Consider the following 21,727-nt stretch of genomic DNA (forward strand, 5'->3'; position numbering starts at 1 on the left):
CAACATCTAGAGGGCTGCAGGTTGGGGAAGCCTGCCTTGGAGGGAACACTGGTCCCAACTTGTTTTGAGGGTTGGTACTACTTCTTCAGGGGGAAATCTTCATGTCACAAAATGCAAAACTTCTCACAGATTACTGACAGTGAGTTTGTGAGAAGTTTTGCATTTTGTTACGTGAAGATTTTCCCTTGAAGAAGAGGGTAGCAACCCTCAAAACGTGCTGTTTCCTTAATCACGCAGCCATGAACCATTCCTGCTTTTCTTTCCCAAACACTACCAATTTGCCTTCACACATTATTCTCTGCACATATCCTAAGCTCCTGAAATGGAGTCAATGCACTCTCAGTAACCTCACGCAGAACCACAGTCCTTCTTCCGGGGGGTAGCCGTGTTAGTCTGTACAAGAGAATCTTGTGGCATCTTAGAGATGAACCCCTTTATTGTAGCAGAAGCTTTCACCGACTTCATTTCTTCAACATAAATTTTTCAGAGAGAGACCAGAGCAAGTACCTGTTTAATTAAAAGGTATAACAAGGCTTGACAAGATGATCACCGCAGGACAGAAATTGAGACACGGGGCTTTTTAAAATCACATTACAGAAGTAATTAACTTAGCATTCTTAGGAGGCTGTTAGCACCTGTGGCTGCTGTTGTGTACAGTCACAACGTTTATCTTGTATACTTTTGAACTAGACAGAAGACCTGGCATTTCTGGCTATTTCATGCAGAGGATTACACTTCATGAATACGATGAAATGGGCCGTACAGCCCATGAAAGCTTCTGCTACAATAAATGACAGTCCTCAAGATGCTACAGGACTTTGTCGTTACCATTTCCACTTGAAGCTACCATCACAATTTCCCGCTTGATTGGTGTCTGGCTGTGTGTAATGAGGGGCAGACACAGAAGAAGAAGTCTCCAGTGGCGAAAGAAGCCTTACAAATCAAGAATGCCTGATCAGGAAAGGAGACAAAAGCCCACCTTGGTGCAGGCAAAGCAGAGCTGGATGAAATCTGCATAATCAAGGCAATCAAATGTTTGCTCCTTGCTGGCCCCTAGGACTGGTCTTGTGGGAGCAAGCATAAATTGTCCCCTTTGCTAAGCAGGACCTGCCCTGGTTTTTCATTTGGATGGGAGACTACATGTGAACACTGATATTCCCCTTGAGGGATGGGGCCATAGCTTAGTTGAAGAGCACCCGCCTGCTTGCATGCAGAAGATTCCCAGTTCCCTCCCTGGCAGCATCTCCAGATAGGACTGAGAGAGACTCCTGCCTGCAGCCCTGGAGAAGCTGCTGCCAGTCTGTGTAGAGCTAGATGGACCAATGGGCTGACTCGGTATAAAGGCAGCTTCCTATGTTCCAATGACACCTCTGTGATGGTCTCTCTCTCTCCTTCTTTCTCTTCAGATCTTTCCTCAAAGCCCACCTCTTCCATAATGTCTTTGGAACAACCTCTTCTTCTGCATCCCCAACAAAACCCAAGACTCCATTGGTGGAGCTGAAGTCAACCCATATTCCTCCCCTATTTACCTTCACATTAGCCTTCCTCCCTTTTCTTGGTTGCCTCTCCTATGTTAGCTGTAAGCACCTCGGGGCAAAGACCCACCCCTCTCTTTGTTACTCTATGAAGCACCATGCTCATCGATGGTGCTATATAAACAAGAGACTCATATACATACATACATTCGGGATAAAACCACTCAAGGTCGACTCCAAAAGGTAGCAAGCAGTACAGACTACAGAGCAACCCTCCCAAAACATTCCCCTCGTCTCCACCTACCAAACCAGAACTTTACAGCAAAGCGCCAGTCAATGCAGTCATAGGATATGAGTTGTATGGTCTTTTAGCTTGAATTAATTATTTTTAAAGGTTGGTTTAAAGACGCCACACTCATTCACTCACTCACTCCTCTACAGCAGCAGAAGCCAGTGCGGTCAGGGAGGGAAGGAGACTCCTCCAGCCCCTCCCCTTCCTTCCTGGCCAGGAACTGGGCTGGGTGAGATTTTATTTTTATTTACCTATTTCTTTAGAATATTTATATTTACATTTATTTGTTTGTTTTTACTATTTTTATAGTGCTCATTTCGAGGACGTGAAATGGACGTTATCCAGCAGCGAGGGCTGCCTGGAAATGAGCTCCTGGTAGCCCCCGCCAGACCCCCAATTTTTGGGGTGTGTGAGTGTGATTTTTACTAGTGATGCCTCACAGACCAGTATCCAATGCCTCGCAGACCAGCAGCACTCCGCTGACCAGTGGTTGAGAAACGCTGCTCTAGCACATACAGTAACAGAGGCAGAGGTGTAACTATAATTGAACAGATGGGTTCAAAAAACCTGGAACCCCCAGCTCCTGAAGGCCCCCCAGCTCCACCCCCTCCCTATTTTCTTCATTATCTCCCTCACTCCGAGGGACCGCCAGGAAAAGCAGTGGACACGGGCCCCCTCTCCCTTAGCTACGCCCCTGAACAGAGGCTCTGTTAGAATTCCCACCACCCCTGAACCTCCACAGCTCACTCCCACATACAAGCCAGGTCACAGGAAAGTGGATGTCAGAAACACAGGAACATAGGAAGCTGCCATATACCAAGTCAGACCACTGGTCTATCTAGCTCAGTATTGTCTTCACAGACTGGCAGCGGCTTCTCCAAGGTTGCAGGCAGGAGTCTCTCTCAGTCCTATCTTGGAGATTGTGCCAGGGAGGAAACTTGGAACCTTCTGCTCTTCCCAGAGCGTCTCCATCCCCTGAGGGGAATATCTCACAGTGCTCACACTTCTAGTCTCCCATTCAGATGCAACCAGGGCAGACCCTGCTTAGCTAAGGGGAGACGTCATGCTTGCTGCCACAAGACCAGCTCTCCTCTCTCAAAGTAACAGACACCGTCCCTGGCTGGGCTCGAACCACCAACCTTTCGGTTAACAGCCGAACGCACTTAGCCAAAGCCTCTCTTCCTCATCACATTGGGGAAGTTGTTGTTGAAGGGCCCTTGGTCTTTATCTTAGCTTCATGCTCGCTACCACAAGACCAGAGTGCTACTCTTTTTCGGGGCAAGGGTTGATCATGGCTGCCCAGTCCCTATATGGCAAAACTTGGGATCAGTTAAATCATTTAAGATCACTTGCGTGCAGAAAGAGGAAAACAAGCTCAGTCAAACTGAACAGCCAGATGGACCATCACTGAAAAGTGCTATTTCCTGTGCTACAGACTGCCACTAACTACCTAACGTGGGTGGTGGTTTTTTGTTTTCCTCCTTCAAACCCACGTTAGGGACACAATTATCCATTCTTTGCATCGTGTGGGGAAGTGCCCATGGCTTGAGCGCCTAGCAAGCCTGCTGGTAAAATCCCCTTTGCACATTCTCCCAGGCATCCTGGAGAAGTAAGTGGCGGTGACAGGCAAGAGGCGTCACATTCACGACTGTGCTAAGCTGCAAGACAGAAACTGAAAGAGCAAAAAATCTTGATCTGCATACAAAGGCCATCGGTGGTGAAACTCCTGAGCTCAGCTCCATTAATAACCTAAACTGGGCATGCTTGGCTGAGAACGGCCATAACACACACACACACACACACACACACCTGAATGGACCATAGCCAAAGCATCTGCTTTGCAGGCAGAAGGTCCCAGGTTCAATCCCCAGGTAGGGCTGGGAGAGACTCCTTGGAGAGCTGCTGCCAGTCAGTGTAGACAACACTGAACTAGATGGACCAACCGTCGGACTCAGTATAAGGAAGCTTCCTACGTGCCATACGAAAGAAGAGCTGGTCTTTTGGTAGCAAGCATGAATCGTCCCCTTTGCTAAGCAGCATACACCCTGGTTTGCCTTTGAATGCAAGACTACAGGTAAGATATTCCCCTTAGGGAATGGCACCATAGCTGAGTGAAAGGGCATCTGCATACCTCCACTGAGAAGATCCCAAATTCACTTCCTGGCAGCATCTCCAGGTACGGCTAAAAGGAACTCTTGCCTGAAACCTCGGAAGGCTGGTACTGAGCTAGATGGACCAATTGTCTGACTCGGAATAAGGCAGCTTCCTATGTTTCTATGACTCTGGCAAAATGCAAACTGGCGTGGTGTCAGATCTTTCTCAGGTGCTTCCAGCACAGCTACATCCCTATAGCATACTAGGCACCACTTTTAGAGGGAAAGAATGCAATGAATAAAGCATGGATGGCCAACCAGAGACTCAATGCTGAACTACACCTCCCATCATCCCTAGCAACAGTTGCAAAAGAGGCGAGCCACTTTTCTGATTACATTTTAAATTTTACATTGAAAAGTGGCTCGCCTCTTCCTTTCCGAACTTTTCTTGACTAACTTGACCTGATCTTTGCAAACCCTCTCAAAGAACCCCAGAAGGTTAAGGTAGGCATTCCACTAATAAATTTATAATATTTACTTATAAATAATAAACCAGGTATTCGACATGGCCGCTGGTATGGTGCCATGGAAGTAATACAGAATCTTGCTCCTCCCCCACAAAGAGAACATATATTTTTGAAAATTGACTTCTTAGTTCAATCTTAGCTGAATTAGTTCATTTTTTTAAAGACATGCTTAAAACAATTCTTAACACCACATAAGGAAACGACCCCGTGTGTGTGTGTATGTGCTATCTGCAGTGGCACATAATAATGCACATGTGTGCAGTGCACACTGCCCTGATACTGCCGCCCAGAACAAAACCCTCTCTGCTCACTAATGAAAAAAATGAGAGGGAGCACAACTGTGGAGTCTAGTTTGGCATGAATACAAGATATTTTATCCACAAAAAGTTATTAAAGACATCACAGCGAGTGTCAGATGGTTCCAAAATCAAATTCAAGGCGGAGGGGGCATGAACTAGCCTCCTCACAACCCTAGATAACTCAGTGAACATGAATTTGCGGAAGCAATGCAGGCAAAAAAGAACTGCTTCTTCGGTGCCCGCACTGCCAGAGCATAGATCTTCTAAATGTGCTCTGTGTTGCAATCCGTCGGACTCACACCGAGTCTTTCTCCACTTGTGCTCCAGTTGTCTACCTTGCCACTTCAGCTCCTGTAGTTCTTCCAAAAACCACAGGGCTGACTTTAAAGCAGGTCAGAGGGGACGCTTAGGAGCGATTGCGACTACCGCTCTAGTACGTTGATCATTCCACATTTGTACCAGAGCATTGACAGAATCACTAACAAAGCCAGCTTGAAACCCTGGCATCTCCAAGATGGGGTTGGGAGAGACCCCTGCCTGCAGCCTTGGAGAAGCCGCTGCCAGAGCACTTTCCTTATGAGGCAAGGCTACAACACCTGGAGCTATTTAGTTTAGAAAAAAGACGACTGCGGGGAGACATGATAGAGGTCTATAAAATCATGCATGGAGTGGAGAAAGTGGATAGAGAGAAATTATTCTCCCTCTCACATAACACTAGAACCAGGGGTCATCCCATGAAATTGACTGCCGGGAAATCTAAGACCAACAAACGGAAGTTCTTTTTTAAACAACGCCTAATCAACTTGTGGAATTCTCTACCACGAGATGTGGTGACAGCCAACAACCTGGATGGTTTTAAGAGGGGTTTGGATAACTTCATGGACGAGAAGTCTATCAACAGCTACTAGTTGGAGGGCTATAGGCCACCTCCAGTCTCAGAGGCAGGATGCCTCTGAATACCAGTTACAGGGGAGTAACAGCAGGAGAGAGGGCAGGCCCTCAACTCCTGCCTGTGGCTTCCAGCGGCATCTGGTGGACCACTGTGCGAAACAGGATGCTGGACTAGATGGGCCTCCTTGGGCCCATCCAGCAGGTCTGTTCTTATGTTTAGTTTGGATAGACAATACGGAGCTAGACAAACCAAGGGTCTGACTTGGTATATGGCAGCTTCCTATGTTCCTATATATGTGAGAAACATATAGGCTGAGATCTCTTCTTTTCTCTTTGAAAAACTAGCTAAATATGTCTGCAACGGAAAAGGCATCGTTCTACATGCATCCGTGTGAAAGAGAAGAAAACCTGTTGCTAAGAGATCTGTTGCTAAGTACTAAGCGCCATCCCACGTACTACAACTGATCAGCATCCACACAGATCGGGCCTTTAATCTGCATGCGGCTAAGCAGTGCATGTGCAAGCATGTGCACAGGGAATATACCAGTGCACATATCTGCATGTATAAATATTTGTACACAAATGACTTCACTGATATAATCACATTTTTTAAAAACTGTAAAGCAATTTCTTTGAGTACAATTCAATCAGAGCTAAGCCTGGGTTCTAGTGGGACAGATCCAAGCATCTAATTGTTCCTTAACAGCAAATGGACTGTGCCCTTTGAGTGTTTCTGGTGTGTACTGCATTGGTTTCTTAGGTGCAAAAGGGGGGAAAGGTGGCCAAAGACATGTAAATACATAAATACGAAATCCGGATTCCCTAACAAATCCAAGTTCCAAACTTCATTAGCTCAAATTCCATGTCCGACAAGCCAAGACAATGTTTTTCATCCTTTCTTTCTGACCGACCAACCATGCCAACTTAGTGGCTTGTTACTCATGCAGATGCTCTTCCCCTCCTATTAAGATTCTCATTCACATCAACGGAGGAGACATACATAAGACTCTTTTGCATCAAACCAAACAGTGGGAGTGATAGACGGACAGATAGATAGACAGATAGCAAGTATCAGTATGGCAACAAGAGGAAATAAAAGCTAGTAATCAAATCTGGATCTAGATGGGGCTTTCAGTAGTCCGAAATGTGCTTTCTACAGGTTTCCCTGTAGTGTGACCCTGCTTGGAGAAGTCGGACCTGATCTCAGTCACTCATGCTTTAGGGACATCTCGACCACTCCAATGGACTACTGCAATGCACTCTAAGTGGGGTTGCCCTTGAAGATAGTTCAGGAGCTTCAGATAGTCCAGAATGCTGCTGCTAGGATGCTCATGGGTACAAGTATAATTAGTGTTATATCCATCCTGCGTGGCTTCACTGGTTACCGGTCCACTTCCGGGCTAGATTAAAAGGTTCTAGTCTTGACCTTTAAAGCCCTACACATCTTGGGGCCAGGGTACCTGTCGGACCGCAAATGCCCATATGAACCTGCCTGGGCCCTCCATTGATCATCAGGCCCTGCTCGTGGCCCCCCCACTAACAGAGATCCTGTCAGCAGGGACTAGAGACAAGGCCTTTTCAGTTGTGGCCCCTCAGCTTTGGAACATCATCACAGAAGAGCTTTGCCATGCTCCCTCCCTCAATGTTCTTAAGAAAAAACTGAAGAACCTGAGAGGGCTTTTAATAATATTTTATCAGTTGCTTACATCTGGTAGGTTTCTTAGCGTCTAGCTTTTATTGATAATTTCAAAATCTGTCCGTTTAATTGCGCTTTTAATCTAGTCTTGTTTTTATTTGGTTTTTTAAAATTGTTCTGTACTGTATCCATTTTATTGATGTGTAAGCCTTCTCAAGCAGCAGTGCACTGGAAGGATGGAGTATAAATATTTTAAATACATACACACACATCCAGGAGAGGTGCAGTGTCATCTGTAGGGCTCTGTCCATACACACCTTTTCCTCTTAGGAATCCAAGGGCAGGTTCAGACGACTCACTGCAAGCAAGGTGGAGAAAACCGGAGGTTCCCAGGGCACACACACTTCCAACGCAAGCCGATACATTTCTGTGTTGTTCAAACCTGCCAACGTATCCCTCCACCACTCAAGATTTTCTGCCCAACATGAACTCTTGGTTACAGATTTGGGCGGCAGAGGGAACCTTGAGCCATTTTTGGAAGGGTGAAACCAAACCACCCTGAGCCATTTTTGGAAGGGTGGTATATAAGTCAAATAAATATAAAAAATAAATAAACAAACCTGACAGTGGCAGGTTCAAATGACAGAAATGGCCAGAAGTACTGGCTTACCCCGAAACTTCTGGTTCCCAGGAATCTTACTGGCAGGAACGTCAACCTTCCTTTCAGGAATGAGAATGGGAGACAAATTCTGCAACCTAACCTTACTGGCAGGAACCTCAACTTTCCTGGAGCAGGAACCTTTCCTCCTTCCTACCCAGGAACCTTATCAGCAGGAATCCTGCAGGTTCCCCCAAGATCCTCTGGTTCCCTCCACCTTACTTGTAGCGGTTCGTCTGAACCCACTCCAAGATCCCTTCCTCACATCATAAAAAGGGCATATAGTGCAACCAAAACAAAGCACAGCTATAAAGCAAAGGCAAAAAAGATCCTAATTGGCACCATCCACTCCAATTGCAGAACTGGAATTTAAGCCCTGAATTCAAGACCTGTTATACAGCAAACTTGAAGTGTACCATACCGTGATCATCCCCTTTCCAGCTGGCTTCCCGTTTCCCAAAAGGAGTGCTCTCGTTATCTTCTTGCTTGAGACAATCTAAGGAAGCAAAAACAGAGAGGCATAGAGCAATTATTAAACCGATGGACATCATGTGTAGATCCAGGGGCCATGCCAGGCTACTGGGCATGGTTAGAATGGGGAGGAGAGCTGGTCTTGTGGAAGAGAGCATTAATTGTCCCCTTTGCTAAGCTGGGTTGCCTTGGTTTGCATTTGGATGGGTGACGACGTGTGAGCTCTGTCTGTTGCAAGATATTCCCCTTAGGCGATGGGGCTATAGCTCAGTACTGGAGCATCTGCTTGTATGCAGAAGGTCCCAGTTTCAGTGCCTGGCTCAGATAGGGCTGGGAGAGACACCTGCCACTGCCAGTCCGTGTCCATCGGCAGCTGCCATATACTGAGTCAGATCACTGGTCCATCTAGCTCAGTATTGTCTACACAGACTGGCAGCAGCTTCTCCGAGGTTGCAGGCAGGAGCCTCTCTCAGCCCTATCTTATTTATTCATTTAATTTATATACCACCCCATCCAAAGGCTCTGATGCACAGCAAGTAAAAACCAAAACAAACACCATTTAAAACAAATGGTTTAAAACCATATAAAAACCAATTTAAAACAGTTTAGAACCATTTCTTGATTGTGAGCCCTTTGGGGAGAGGGATCCACCTTATTTATTATTTCTCTGTGTAAACCTCTCTGCGCCATTTTTGGAAGGGTGGTATAGAAATCGAATAAATAAAAAAAATTAAAATCAATTAAAAATATTTAAGAATAATTTGAAAACCTTGGAAGGCCAGGCCAAACAAATAAGTTTTCAGGGCTCTCTTGAAGGCCAACAACAAGCCCAAACTATGGATATCTGCCGGGAGTGAATTCCACAGGCCAGGAGCAGCTACAGAGAAGACCCTGCTATGAGTCGCCACCAGACAAACTGGTGGTAAACAGAGATGGACCTCTCCAGACAACCTCAACATGCAATGGGGATCATGCAGAAGAAGGCACTCTTTAAGGTAACCTGGACCTAAGCCATTGAGGGCTTTAAAGGCAATAACCAGCACTTTGTATTTTGTCCGGAAACATATTGGCAGCCAGTGCAACTGTTTGAGGTCAGGCAAAATATGGTCTCTGCAGGTTATCCCAGAGACCATCTTAGAGGTGCTAAGGAGGGAAGTTGGAGCCTTCTGCATGCAAGCAGGCAATTGCTCTTCCCAGAGCAGCCTGGTCACCTGAGGGAAATCTCTTACACATAGAGTCCACAATTCAAATGCAAATGAGGGCAGAACCTGCTTAGCTAAGGGGATAATTCACACTTGCTACCAATAATGGCTCAGCAGGGAAATGGTTTGACTAGCAAGCCAGAGGTTTCCGGTTTGAATCCCCGCTGGTATGTTTCCCCAACTATGGGAAACACCTATATTGGGCAGCAGAGATACAGGAAGTTGCGGAAAGGCATCATCATCTCATACTGTGCGGGAGATGGCAATGGTCAACCCCTCCTGTATTCTGTCAAAGAAAAACCACAGGGCTCTGTAGTCACCAGGAGTCAACACCGACTCGACGGTACACTTTGACCAATGGACTGACTAACTAGAAGGCTGCTTCTTACGTTCCTATATCCTACCCAGCTTTGGGAGCTGTGTTCACTCCCAGTTTGGTTTGAGGCAGGAGTCTTTCCCAGCCCCACCTGGAGGAGGTGAACCAAGGACTTTTTTCAGGGGACTATCTTACGAAGCCTGCATGTAGCCACCCAACCAAATGCAAACCTGTATGTACTAAATCCCATGTTTGCTCACTTCAGTCTTGGTACTGCAGAAAGCACTCAACAAGGCATGTTTTGGCAGGAAAGAGGGAAAGAGGCAAAAAGTCCAGATTGAGAGCAGACATTTTCCATGTTTGGCTTGGAGTGTGGGGGCAGGCACAGGTATTTTCTTTCCTGACCTCAGCAGGCCACCACCAATCCATGCCTGAAACCAAAGGATTTATTGCCTACCATTCCCTGGATTTTTAGTCTGCTTGGCTACTGAGGTTGCTAGGGGGTCATGGAAAGAGTGAGCCGTTACTTTTAATCCAGCTGTGGAATTAATCAGGTGGATCACAACAGCCTAAGGCAGAAGGTGTCTGACGTAAAAGTGAAGTAAGATTTTAAGACTTCCGCAATTTATTCGAAGAGAGCTGATCCTGTGGTAGCAAGCACAAAATGTCCCCTTTGCTAAGCAGGGTCTGTCCTGGTTTGCATTTGAAAGGGAGACTACGTATGTGAGTATTTTCTAGTGAGTACTAGAAAATCCTAATTTTTCTAGAGGTCAGAGAGGTGGCTGTACACATTATTGGATTCTGGAACATTTGGACGAGTGCTGTCAAGTCTATGGAACTCTTCTAAGACTATTCTCCACTTGACAAAGACTAAAATTGATATGGGGGTCACCATTGTGAAAGTGTGAGCCTGTTTGAAACAGATGATATTACTTTCCACACAATGGACTTCACTATTTCTCCACTGCAATACATTCAGCTTTATCAATGTGATTTTTCAATTGTTATTTTTGGTTGAACTTTTGTTCAATCTCAGGGTTAGAGTATCTCAGATTATAAAACTATATTAAACCAATTGGTTACATACTCTTCACTATATGGTTTGTACATAATATGGTGGGGATCTTATTTTTTCTTATTTGCTTGATTTAAGAGACCCCAGCAAGCATTATTTATCTTTGGACTAAAATTTCCACCCTCCCCAGCCACAATGGCCCAATAACATTGGTCTGTTCTCTGAAAGGAGTCCGAGAAGCTTTGCTCGAGTGCTTAACTAATGTATGCAATTCACTGCCATTGGTTGGACACCACCTCACGTGAGTTTAAGGAACAGTCAGACCAGGGGTTCTCAACCTTGGGTGCTCCGATGGGGCAGGACTACAACTCCCATTAGCACCAGCCACAATGACCAACAACTATTGTGACCGGGGGTGGTGGGAGTTGCCATCCAACAAAATCTGAGGACCCAAGGTTAAGAACCCCTGAATTAGGCAACTTCGTGGAGGAGAAGTCTACCAAACAGCCATGAAAGCTAAAGGGAAGCTCTGGCTTTGAAAGCAGCCTACCTCCAAATACCATGAAGAAATAACCGTGGCCCTGGCTGGTTGCTCTTGGGAATAGAAAGTGGAATTCGATGGCCCTTTGGTACAACTCAGCAGTGCAGATCTTATGCACAACTCTGCCCTACTCTCTTCTGTTCTAAAAACTAGAGTTGATTTGACAGGCAGTCAATGATGCTCAGGACGGAAGCAGGGTCCACAGCCCTTTGCATTCTGGGACGCAGCAACACTCACCGTTCCCAAGGTGCAGGAAAACTCCCCCAGAAAGTCATGTTCGTACAGTTGCATGCTTGACTTGTCTTGGTCAAACAAGGCAAATTTCAACTTCTGGACTTCCTCAAATCGATACTCCACGATGAACTTCTTGGAGAAGGCGGGGTTGAGGTTGTTCACAGCCGTTTCTGTCCTGTCGATCTACAATTAAAGCATGAAGTTGAACAAGTGATCAATGAGTCCTTTAGAGGCAATGCATCCTTAGAACAAGGGGTCCCAACCTTGAGTCCCCAGATGATGCTGAACTACAACTCACATCATTCCCAGCCACAATGGCCTTTGGGAGTTGCAATCCAGCACTATCTGGGGACCAGTTTGGGTACCCTGCTTTAGAGCAAAACATGGCTGAAGACAAACATTCTATAGCCTTCTCTGTAGACAGAGCCTTCTCTGTATTTGCCCCAAAGCTGTGGAACACACTTCCTGCTGAGATTAGAACTGCTCCATCCCTGTTGGTGTTTAGGAAATGACTACAGACACATCTCTTCAGCCAAGTGTTTTAGCTATTTGGTAGTTTTTATGGGTATTTTAATTGAATATTTTTATAAGTTTTAATTTTTTTTTTAATTGGTTTGTTTTATTGCTGTAAACCATCTAGAGACTTCAGCAGTGGTCAGTATACAAATATGTTAAATAAATAAAATATACTAAAAGCAGTGGAGATTTTGAAGTAGTCTCAGCAATTTCAGTCCAAATACACCTTTAACTTTCCAAGGTTGCAAGTGGTGGTGGTGGAGGAGGAACTCCTGCAAGTTGAACAGAAGTTGGCAATGTGCAGCACTGATCAGCTAGTGCCTATATCGTCACCAAGAAACATGCCCTCCAATCTCCGTAAGAGCTTTGTGTGTTAAAAAAACATGTTTTCCTTGAAACATTTCATGGAACCATAGAGTTTCAGAGCTGGAAATAACTTTGGAGATCTCCTACTCTAACCCCCTACTCAGAGCAGGAATTTACAATATCCCTGACAGATGGCCATCCAGTCTGTGTCTGAAAACCTCTTCTGCACGAGGCAGACTGTTTCACCGTCAAGCAGCTCTTATTGTTAGGGAATTCCTCTTAATCTCACCTTCCCTCACAGGGGAGCCACCCGTGTGGAGAGACAGTTGCTCAGTGGCAGAGCATGCTTGCCCACAAAAGGTGCCACATTCAATCCCTGGCAGCATCTCCAGGTCAGACTGGGAAGGACCTCTGTCTGAAACCCTGAAGAGCTGCTGCCAGTTAGGGATGTGCACGACCCGCGGTTTGACCCGTGGTTTGAGTACAGTTCAGGATTGCTTTGGGGAGCTTTAAGAAAGAGGAGAGCATGCCCTTACCTTTCTCCGCGTGGGCACCATTTGCACGGTCAGCATGGTGTTGCTGATCACACAAATGGCACCAGTGCATGCGTGGATACCGTGGGCATGCTGGTGCCACGTGGGGCTTCTAGGGACATGCGTCACCCCAGCAGGAAGCTGCATGGGATGGTGGAAAGTAGGTTAGGACCTGCTCTCCTCTTTCTTAAAGCTCCCAAATGGCAATCCCTAACTGTGCTCGAACCGTGAGTCGTGCACATCCTTCCTAACAGTCAGTGCAGTCAATCCTGAACCAGATGGGTCAATAATCTGACTCCGCAGAGGATAGCTACACATCGGAGAAAGGAGTGGCTCTACATCGGTATTCTGGGACAACGCTCCAGGCACAAAATGCAGCAAGGGTCTACTATTAGTAATATGGACAAACTACAGTAACAGGGTGCGGATATGTTCATAGGAACATAGGAAGCAGACGCTCTAGGGAGTGTACCAAAAGGAATGCCCACGGAAAAGCCCTGCTTAGCAAAGGGCACCATTCGTGCTTGTTCCCACAAGACCAGCTCTCCTCCCTGGATCCCTCTTGAGTCCCAGCACCTCCTTGGAAGCTTTGTGGGGAGCATGATCCCCTCAGAGATTTCCCTATGGGGAACGCTCAGCCAAGGGCGACACTTCCCAGAACTCCATGCACGCCTTCCAAAATGGCGCTGGGGCTTGACAGGATTCCGTTTCTCTTAAAGGGCCCCTACCCAGGGCTGAGCAAAGCGCCAGCACTGCACGGAGGTTCATGTAGTAGGGAATGGAGAGCTGGCCTTGTGTAGCAAGCATGACTTGTCCCCTTAGCTAAGCAGGGTCCACCCTGGTTGCATATGAATGGGAGACTAGAAGTGTGAGCATGGTAAGATATTCCCCTCAGGGGATGGAGCCGCTCTGGGAAGAGCAGAAGGTTCCCAGTTCCTTCCCTGGCAGCATCTCCAAGATGAGGCTGAGAGAGATTCCTGCCTGCAGCCTTGGAGAAGCTGCTGCCAGTCTGTGAAGATAGTACTGAGCTAGATAGACCAGTGGTCTGACTCAGTATATGGCAGCTTCCTATGTCCCTATGAATGGCTATTACCTTGAAGTGTTTTTGGTTTGTTTTTTTACAAAGCAACCCCCCACCAAGAAAAACAGAGGCCAGGACTGCTCCCAGGCGCGCCTCCCCTCTTTCCCTGCATGCTCACTTTGAAACGGCACGGATGCGAGAGAAGAGCAGAGAGCGCCCAACACCTCCCACAGCTTGCCGTGCTGAAAGGGCAGCCCAGCGCAGGGATCTGGAGCGGGGCCTCCTCCTCTTCCCCACTAGGACTGGTCTCTATGCAGCTCACTCCATCTGTCTCGCTGGCATCTGTTCAACAAGAGGCTGAGAGGAGGAAAGGAAGAGGGATGCTTTCTCTTTCAGGCGACTGGCACAACTCCTTCGGGAAACTTGCATCCCTAGAGAAAGCCAAGGGAGAAGAAGGAGAGGCACTCCACTCCCCTCCAGTCAGGTCTCCTGTGTCCGTGTGTGCCTTCAAAACTACACATTCCATGGCCAAGCCATAGACCATGGTCTTACACCCAGTCCGAACCTTCATCGATTTACTCAGTGATGTTTACACTGACTGGCAGAGGCTCTTCAAGGTTCCAGGCAGGAGCCCTACCTGGAGATGCTGCCAAGGATCGAACCCAGGACCTTCTGCATGCAAAGCAGATAAGAACATAAGAACAGCCCTGCTGGATCAGGCCCAAGAAGGCCCATCTAGTCCTGCATCCTATTTCACACAGTGGCCCACCAAACCTACAGGCAGGAGCTGAAAGGGGCCTGCCCGCCCTCCTGCTGTTGCTCCCCTGCAACTGGTACTCAGAGGCATCCTGCCTTGGAGGCTGGAGGTGGCCCTCCGACTAGTAGTAGCCATTGATAGACCTCTCCTCCATGAAGTGATCCAAACCCCTCTTAAAGCCATCCAGGTGGTTGGCTGTCACCACTTCTTGTGGCAGAGAATTTTTGTTTGTGCTAAGGCCCAATCCTCTAGAAAACAACTGTCTACCAAGTCAGACTCTTGGTCCATCTAGCTCAGTATTGTCTACACTGACTGGCAGCAGCTTCTCCAAGGTTGCAGGCAGGAGTCTCCCCCAGCACTACTTGGGACCTTCTGCATGGAAAGCGGATGCTCCAACTCTGAGCTATGGCCCCATCCCCTAAGGAGAATATCTTAACAGTGCTCACAAATGTAGTCTCCCATCCAAATGCAAACAAAGATGGGCCCTGTTTAGCAAAGGGGACAATTCATGCTTGCTACCGCAAGACCAGCTCTCTCTCTCTCTCTCCTCTCCAGGCAAAAGGTACAAATAACCACAACTCAAGATCCGATCATCAGAGAAGCCAACAACAACCAAACTACCACCAAGCTGCAGATGCAGCCCAGCCCGGGGAAATTCACGCCAGTCTTCCACACTTCAGAGTGGATGGGTGTGCATGGAGCGGGCACGCTGCATCAAGGCCACCCCCATCCCCACCTCTCACTATGCAGTCAGACTCTTCTCCCAGATATGCAGGTTTTGCAGGGGTGAGATTGGGAAGCAGCTGCTATAACCCCGTGTGCAATACAATAACAGCAAATACGGGAGCTCATTCCGGTCTTATTCATTTTTTTAAAAAACACCCTTTGGTTTATTTTTTCGTTTGTAAACATTTTGCAGGTTGGAGAGTCTGTAGCTGGGAGGGAGAGGCATACAACAGCCCTGCAAGGTAGTACACTGTTAGGAAGACCGGAAGCTGCCTTTTACCAAGTTGGTAAAACATTGGTATTGCCTACCCTGACTGGCAGCCGAGCAACGGCCCAATCCCCTAGGAGGACTATCTTACAGCAGACAGTGCCCACATGTTGTCACCCATCCAAATGCAAACCAGGGCAGGCCCTGCTCAGCATAGGGGGCCATTCATGCTCACTACTGCAAGACTGGCTCCCCTCCCCAATGATGGGAGTTGTAATCCAACAACATCCGGCAAGCCCAAGGCTGAGACTCCTGTCCGTACAACCTTATTGTAAGCCAGTGTTTCTCTCACTTCTGATTGCCAAGACAAACGTTTATGGCAGAGACCACAGCTGCCCAGCACAGGGCCTGTGCCCATGACATGGGAGAATTAATGATTAAAAGATGCCTCCAAGTACATGCACTGCGGCTTTCCCTCACAACCCTGGCGTGGGGGAGCCTTCTCAGTGGTGGCCCTGGCTCTTTGGAACTCCCTGCCCCTTGACCTTAGGCTAGCCCTTTTCCCGTTTAAAGGAAAATTGAACACCTCTCCTATTTTAGCAGGCCTTGCCCTAACTATACCTTTCTCTGTGGCAACCTATTTTAATGATTGCTTTATCCTGCATTTCTATTATTTTAAAGATTTTGTTTATGTGGGTTTTTAAAAACATAAACTTTGTTGCAACATAAATTCATTTATTTTTAAAGTTGGCATACAAAACTTTTCAATAAATAAGCAAGCTCCCCCACCCCCGTCCCCATTTAGCAGTAGGAACATAGGAAGCTGCTGTATACTGAGTCAGACCCTTGGTCCATCTAGTTCAGCATTGTCTACCCAGACAGGCAGCGGCTTCTCCAAGGTTGCAGGCAGGAGTCTCTCCCAGCCCTATCTGGAGATGCTGCCAGGGAGGGAACTGAGGGTCACAGTGCTTTGTGGCTATAGGACAGAGCCCCCAACAAGGCACCCTTTCCAGCACCTCTCTCACTACCCCTCTGTTTTTTTACGTTTCCTGCTGAACTGCATGGGCGAGGGGAGACACCAACCTCGCAAGAGCGGCAAAGGTGGGGTGGGGGAAGGCCCCATTTCCCCTCAGCTTCAAATACCCAAAGATGCAGCTCTTAAACCCTTGAATCTGCAGGCGTGGCTATCAGAACTCAGAAAGCAACCTGGACAGAGAGACTGAGCCCCAGGAGAACCGATGGCCAAGCTTGGGGAGGCGTGCTGGGCTGAAGCGCTTGGATTAACAGAGAGCTGCTTGAGCCAAGAGCCCGGGGGGCAGACAAACACTCCAGCCCCAACATGCTTTCCTTGGCGCCTGGCCCTGGAAAACGGTGACACTTCTGAGGCCGGCTGGACCTGGCACCGAGCCCTTCTGCCCTCACGCTTTCCCACTCTGAAAAGGAGCTCTGTCTGGAAAGCCTGAAACGGGGCTAGGCTGGAGACGCAACCCTTCGCATTCCAGCAATCACACCACCGAGGGTGCGCCTCGTGACACGCACGCGCCACTGGCCAGGACTCGATTCCTGCACCATCCCCCTTCGAGAGGGGCTGCTCTGCTTCCAGCAGCAAACAGCGGAGAGATGATCAAGACCGAAAGATGGACTGGAAGGGTTGGGGGGGGGTCCTCCTCTGGCCAGGCCGAGACCTCCCCATTCACCTTGGGCATCCTTCCCCACCCAGAAGCCTGTCCTCAAAGTCATTTGCTTCTAAAAGATATGAAAGATGGAGATGGATAGGACCTTCTGCACACATATATCCGGATGAGAACTAAGCTCATTTGGGTTCTCCCAATGCGCCATGAGGCCGGGCCGTAGCTCAGTGGTTGGGCATCTGCTTGCATGCAGAGAGAGCGAGCGCCAGTGTGGTGTAGTGGTTAGAGTGCCGGACTAGGACCGGGGAGACCCAAGTTCAAATCCCCATTCAGCCATGAGACTAGCGGGGTGACTCTGGGCCAGTCACTTCTCTCTCAGCCTAACCTACTTCACAGGGTTGTTGTGAAAGAGAAACCTAAGTATGTAGTACACCGCTCTGGGCTCCTTGGAGGAAGAGCGGGATATAAAATGTAAATAATAATAAAATAATGAGGAAGGCCACGGTTCAATCCCTGCAGCCTCTCCAGGTAGAGCTGGAAGAGACTCCTGTCAGAAACCATGGAAAGCTGCTGCCAGTCAGTGCAGACAATACTAGGGAGAGGAGAGCTGGTCTTGTGGTAGCAGGCATGACTTGTCCCCTTAGCTAAGCAGAGTCTGCCCTGGTTGCATATGAAAGGGAGACTAGAAGTGTGAGCACTGTCAGATCTTCCCCTTAAGGCAGGGTTTCTCAACGTGTGGGTCCCCAGATGTTATTGGACTTCAACTCCCATAATCCCCAGCCCCAGTGGTCTTTGGCTGGGAATTATGGGAGTTGAAGTCCAATTACATCTGGGGACCCGCACGTTGAGAAACCCTGCCTTAAGGGATGGAGCCGCTCTGGGAAGACCATCTAGGTTCCAAGTTCCCTCCCTGGCAGCATCTCCAAGATAGGGCTGAGAGACACTCCTGCCTGCAACCTTGGAGAAGCTGCTGCCAGTCTGTGTAGACAATACTGAGCTAGATAGACCGATGGTCTGACTCGGTAGATGGCAGCTTCCTATGTCTTGGGTTTCAAACGGCCATTCGGAAACCCAATGCATTCCTATGGCTATTTGGAAGGAACCAGTGCATTTCTGTGGACATTCCTGTCATTCGTTTTAGGATGCCACTAGTCCACTATAGGACTTGCATGCTGACAGCCCCAGGTTTGTTCCCTGGCAGTCTCTCCGGGAAGGGCTGGGAGAGACTCCTGCCTGAAATGACAGTGTTCCCTCTAACAGGGATTCCCAGATGTTGTGGACTACAACTCCCAGAATCCCCAAGCAAAAGCCAGTGCAGCTGGGGATTCTGTGCAGCTGGGGATTCTGGGAGTTGTAGTCAGCAACATCTGGGAGTGGGAATTCCTGTTAGAGGGAACACTGTTGGAGAAGCCGCTGCCAATCAGTGTAGACAACCCTGAGCTAGATGGACCAAAGGTCTGACTCAGTAGAGACAGCTGCTCCCTATGTTCTTTTTACATTGAAAGCCTCTCTGGGACAAGGAATGGTCTTCAGGCCCTTTTGTAGCGCACAGCCTGGTAGTCGCCCCTATAAACCAGGCCAAGAGGCACTTTTGCAAATGGTGGTTCTCCTCTCTGGAGCCAAGGGTAAGCAATGGTCCCTAATTCAGCCCAGCACAGGATCTGTCCAGGAGGCTGCTGCTGTGGTGTATTGCTTTTTGTTCTGAGAGCCCCTTTGGGGGAGGGAACTAGCACCTCATTCCTTTGCTACAGAAACCACATTGTGGACTGTTTTTTGGTCTTGAAAAACCAGCACATAAATATTTGTCATATAACGCAACCACCACCACCAAGGGTGATCGCAGCGCCTGATGCGAGACACCGAATGCTGCCTTGTCCCCCAACACTGGTGGGGGCCTTTCAGAACTGACCTTTGCAAGCTTTGAAAGTGGAGCCGCGGGGAAGGAAGGCCACCAACAGCCTCCTCTCTTCACCTCATGCTTCTTGCAAAATTTGCAAGGAGTGTGAGGAGAGGCATCCCTTGCAAAGCTTCCAAAGAGCTGCTCTGATGGCACCAGCATGGGGCATCTCGGCGCTCCAAGAGCCTGCCACCCAAGGCAACCTCCTCCTCTCCATGCCTCATGGAAGGGTCGCCCCTGACAATAAGCCACCCCCTCCAAGAAAACACATTCTAGAAAGAGCTGGGAACCAATTCTGAACAGCTCAGTCCATCAGGAGGACTATCTGCAGGTAAGGGAAAGCACACAGTAAAGTCCAAGATAGTCTCCCATTCAAATGCAAACCAGGGCAGGCCCTGCTTAGCAACAGGGAGCATTCATGCTTGCTACCCAAGACCAACTCTCTGCCTTCTCCCGCCAACGCTGGTTTCCAAAGGCAGGAAATTTGTGAGACAACTGGATATCATTTGGGAAGTCCAATTATTCACTACATTTGTAGTACATTCTGAAATAGTTCCTTCCTGGGGAGGTCTATACCACGTGCATACCTTTTCTGTACATACCTACCGCTTATAACCTTGCTGCAAGACAAACTTAAACATCAAATTGTCAGTCTCAAAAGAATTTAAGGATCACCACTTTAAATACAATCCTGGACCTTCCAGTCCTCATGAGTTCTGCTAGCTAGCCCTTGCTTTCTGCAGCTATACCCCAGCCAGAGAATGCACCATTCCATGTTTACCCTGGGATCTGGGAGCAAAAGCAAACGGAAAAAGATATTACAAAACCTGCAGAGAGTTGACAGCTAGAAATAGGTACACACAACCAGGGCTGGGGGGTGGTGGTGGTGGTGGTGGTGGAAGGAGTGAAAGAGTGAAGCTCTGTCAAAATTTATTCTTTAAAAAATGGGAGAAATGTTTGGAAATGCACAACAAGATGGTAATTTTGCTAAAAATACAGGGAAGGTTGGTAGGGAAATGGAACAGCAAGTTACTGCGGACCAGCTGTCAGGGACGGTGGGGGGAGAGAAATATAGAAAACCTAATGTTATCTCCTCAAAGCCGTTTCCTACACTATCCTTTGGGAGGATAGCAATCAAGTAATCAGCTACGTATTAGTAGTAATTACACAGCACAACCCTGGAACACAGAATTGATTGTTACTTGTAGTTTCTCTCTGCGCTGAATAATGCATTGCACCACAGTTCCCTAGATTGCATCATCACACTTAGTGTGGTTTTACTGGTAAATCTATTTTCATTTTTTTAGTAGGGTTTGCACCCAATTCTTACCCACTAAGTTCTATAAAATATAACAGGGAATGCCCGCTAGAGGTGTGCATAAAAACGGCTGGCCTGGTTCGGTTCGAGTGTAAACTGGACCCGAACCAGACAGGGCCAGTTCGGCCCGACACCCCCTAGAGCCCCTCTGGGTTCAGTTCAGTGGGGTTCACGAGTTTTGGTTTAAAGATTTTTTTAAAAAATTGTATTTACCCCTTCGGGGGGGGCGGCTTCTCCGAGGCCATGGGGGGGCAATGTGCAGAGGTTCCCCCTGCCCCCATGGGTGTCTATTACGGCTCTAATCGCCCTGTTCGGGCAGTCTTCACTTCATTTTGGAGGCCGCCACACATCCCCAACGGGCCTTACCGGCCACACAGAGGCCCACAAGGCAGGTGCGGCGGCCTCCAAAATGGCCGCTGCAATGGGGATGAGGCCTGGAATGGGCCGAAAAGTGCCCGAACAGGGTGATTCAAGCCACAATGGAGGCCCGTGAGGGGAGGGGGAACCTCTGGAGGCCCCCCCTCGTGGCCTTGGAGATGCTCCCTGGAGGAGGTAACAACAAAAATTTGCTCACAACTCCCCCCCCCCCCGAACAGCCAGTGGGGGTGGTTCGGTCTGATGTCGATCCAAACAGAGGTGTGTCTGTGTTTCAGTTCAACATCGAGCTGTCGAACCGGTTTGCACATCCCTAATGCCCACTGAAATGCACTGGTTCCTTCGAAATGACCATGGAATGCATTGGAATTTTGGATGTCCTCCTGATACTAGGTCCACTGTAGGACTTCCACGCTGATGGCCCCAGGTTTGTTCCCTGGTAGCACCTCCAGGTATTGCTGAGAGAGACTCCTGCCTGAAACCTTGGAGAGCAGCTGCCAGTCAGTGTAGACAATATTGAGCTAGATGGAACAAGGGTCTTACTCCATATAAGGAAGATTCCTATGTTCTTTTTACATTGCAAACCTCTTTGGGACAAGGAACCATCTTCAGGCCCTCTTGTAGCCTGGGAACTGCTCTTATAAACGAGGCCAAGAGGCACTTTTTCAAATGTTGGCTCTCCTCTCTGGAGAAACAACTTGGGTTATATTCGTACTATCTGAACTCACAGCCTGTTCAGAGCACACTACTACTAACACCATTCAGCTGAGAACAACAGACATGCTTAAA

General features: G+C 48.0%; 1 protein-coding gene across 4 annotated transcripts in view; it reads right to left on the reverse strand.

Annotated features, from left to right (window-relative positions):
• Window positions 1-21,727, reverse strand: part of CPNE2 (copine 2) — a 102,897-nt gene that overhangs the window by 51,630 nt on the left and 29,540 nt on the right. For all 4 annotated transcript variants that reach the window (XM_053270418.1, XM_053270415.1, XM_053270417.1 and 1 more), the window contains exons 3-4: window positions 11,654-11,833; window positions 8,293-8,367 (exon numbers count right to left, since the gene is read on the reverse strand). In XM_053270418.1, coding sequence (XP_053126393.1) covers window positions 8,293-8,367; window positions 11,654-11,833 — 255 coding nt within the window. The remainder of the gene's footprint in view (window positions 1-8,292; window positions 8,368-11,653; window positions 11,834-21,727) is intronic.

The sequence above is a fragment of the Hemicordylus capensis genome, chromosome 9 (genome assembly GCF_027244095.1).
Source record: "Hemicordylus capensis ecotype Gifberg chromosome 9, rHemCap1.1.pri, whole genome shotgun sequence".
Classification (NCBI taxonomy): domain Eukaryota; kingdom Metazoa; phylum Chordata; class Lepidosauria; order Squamata; family Cordylidae; genus Hemicordylus; species Hemicordylus capensis.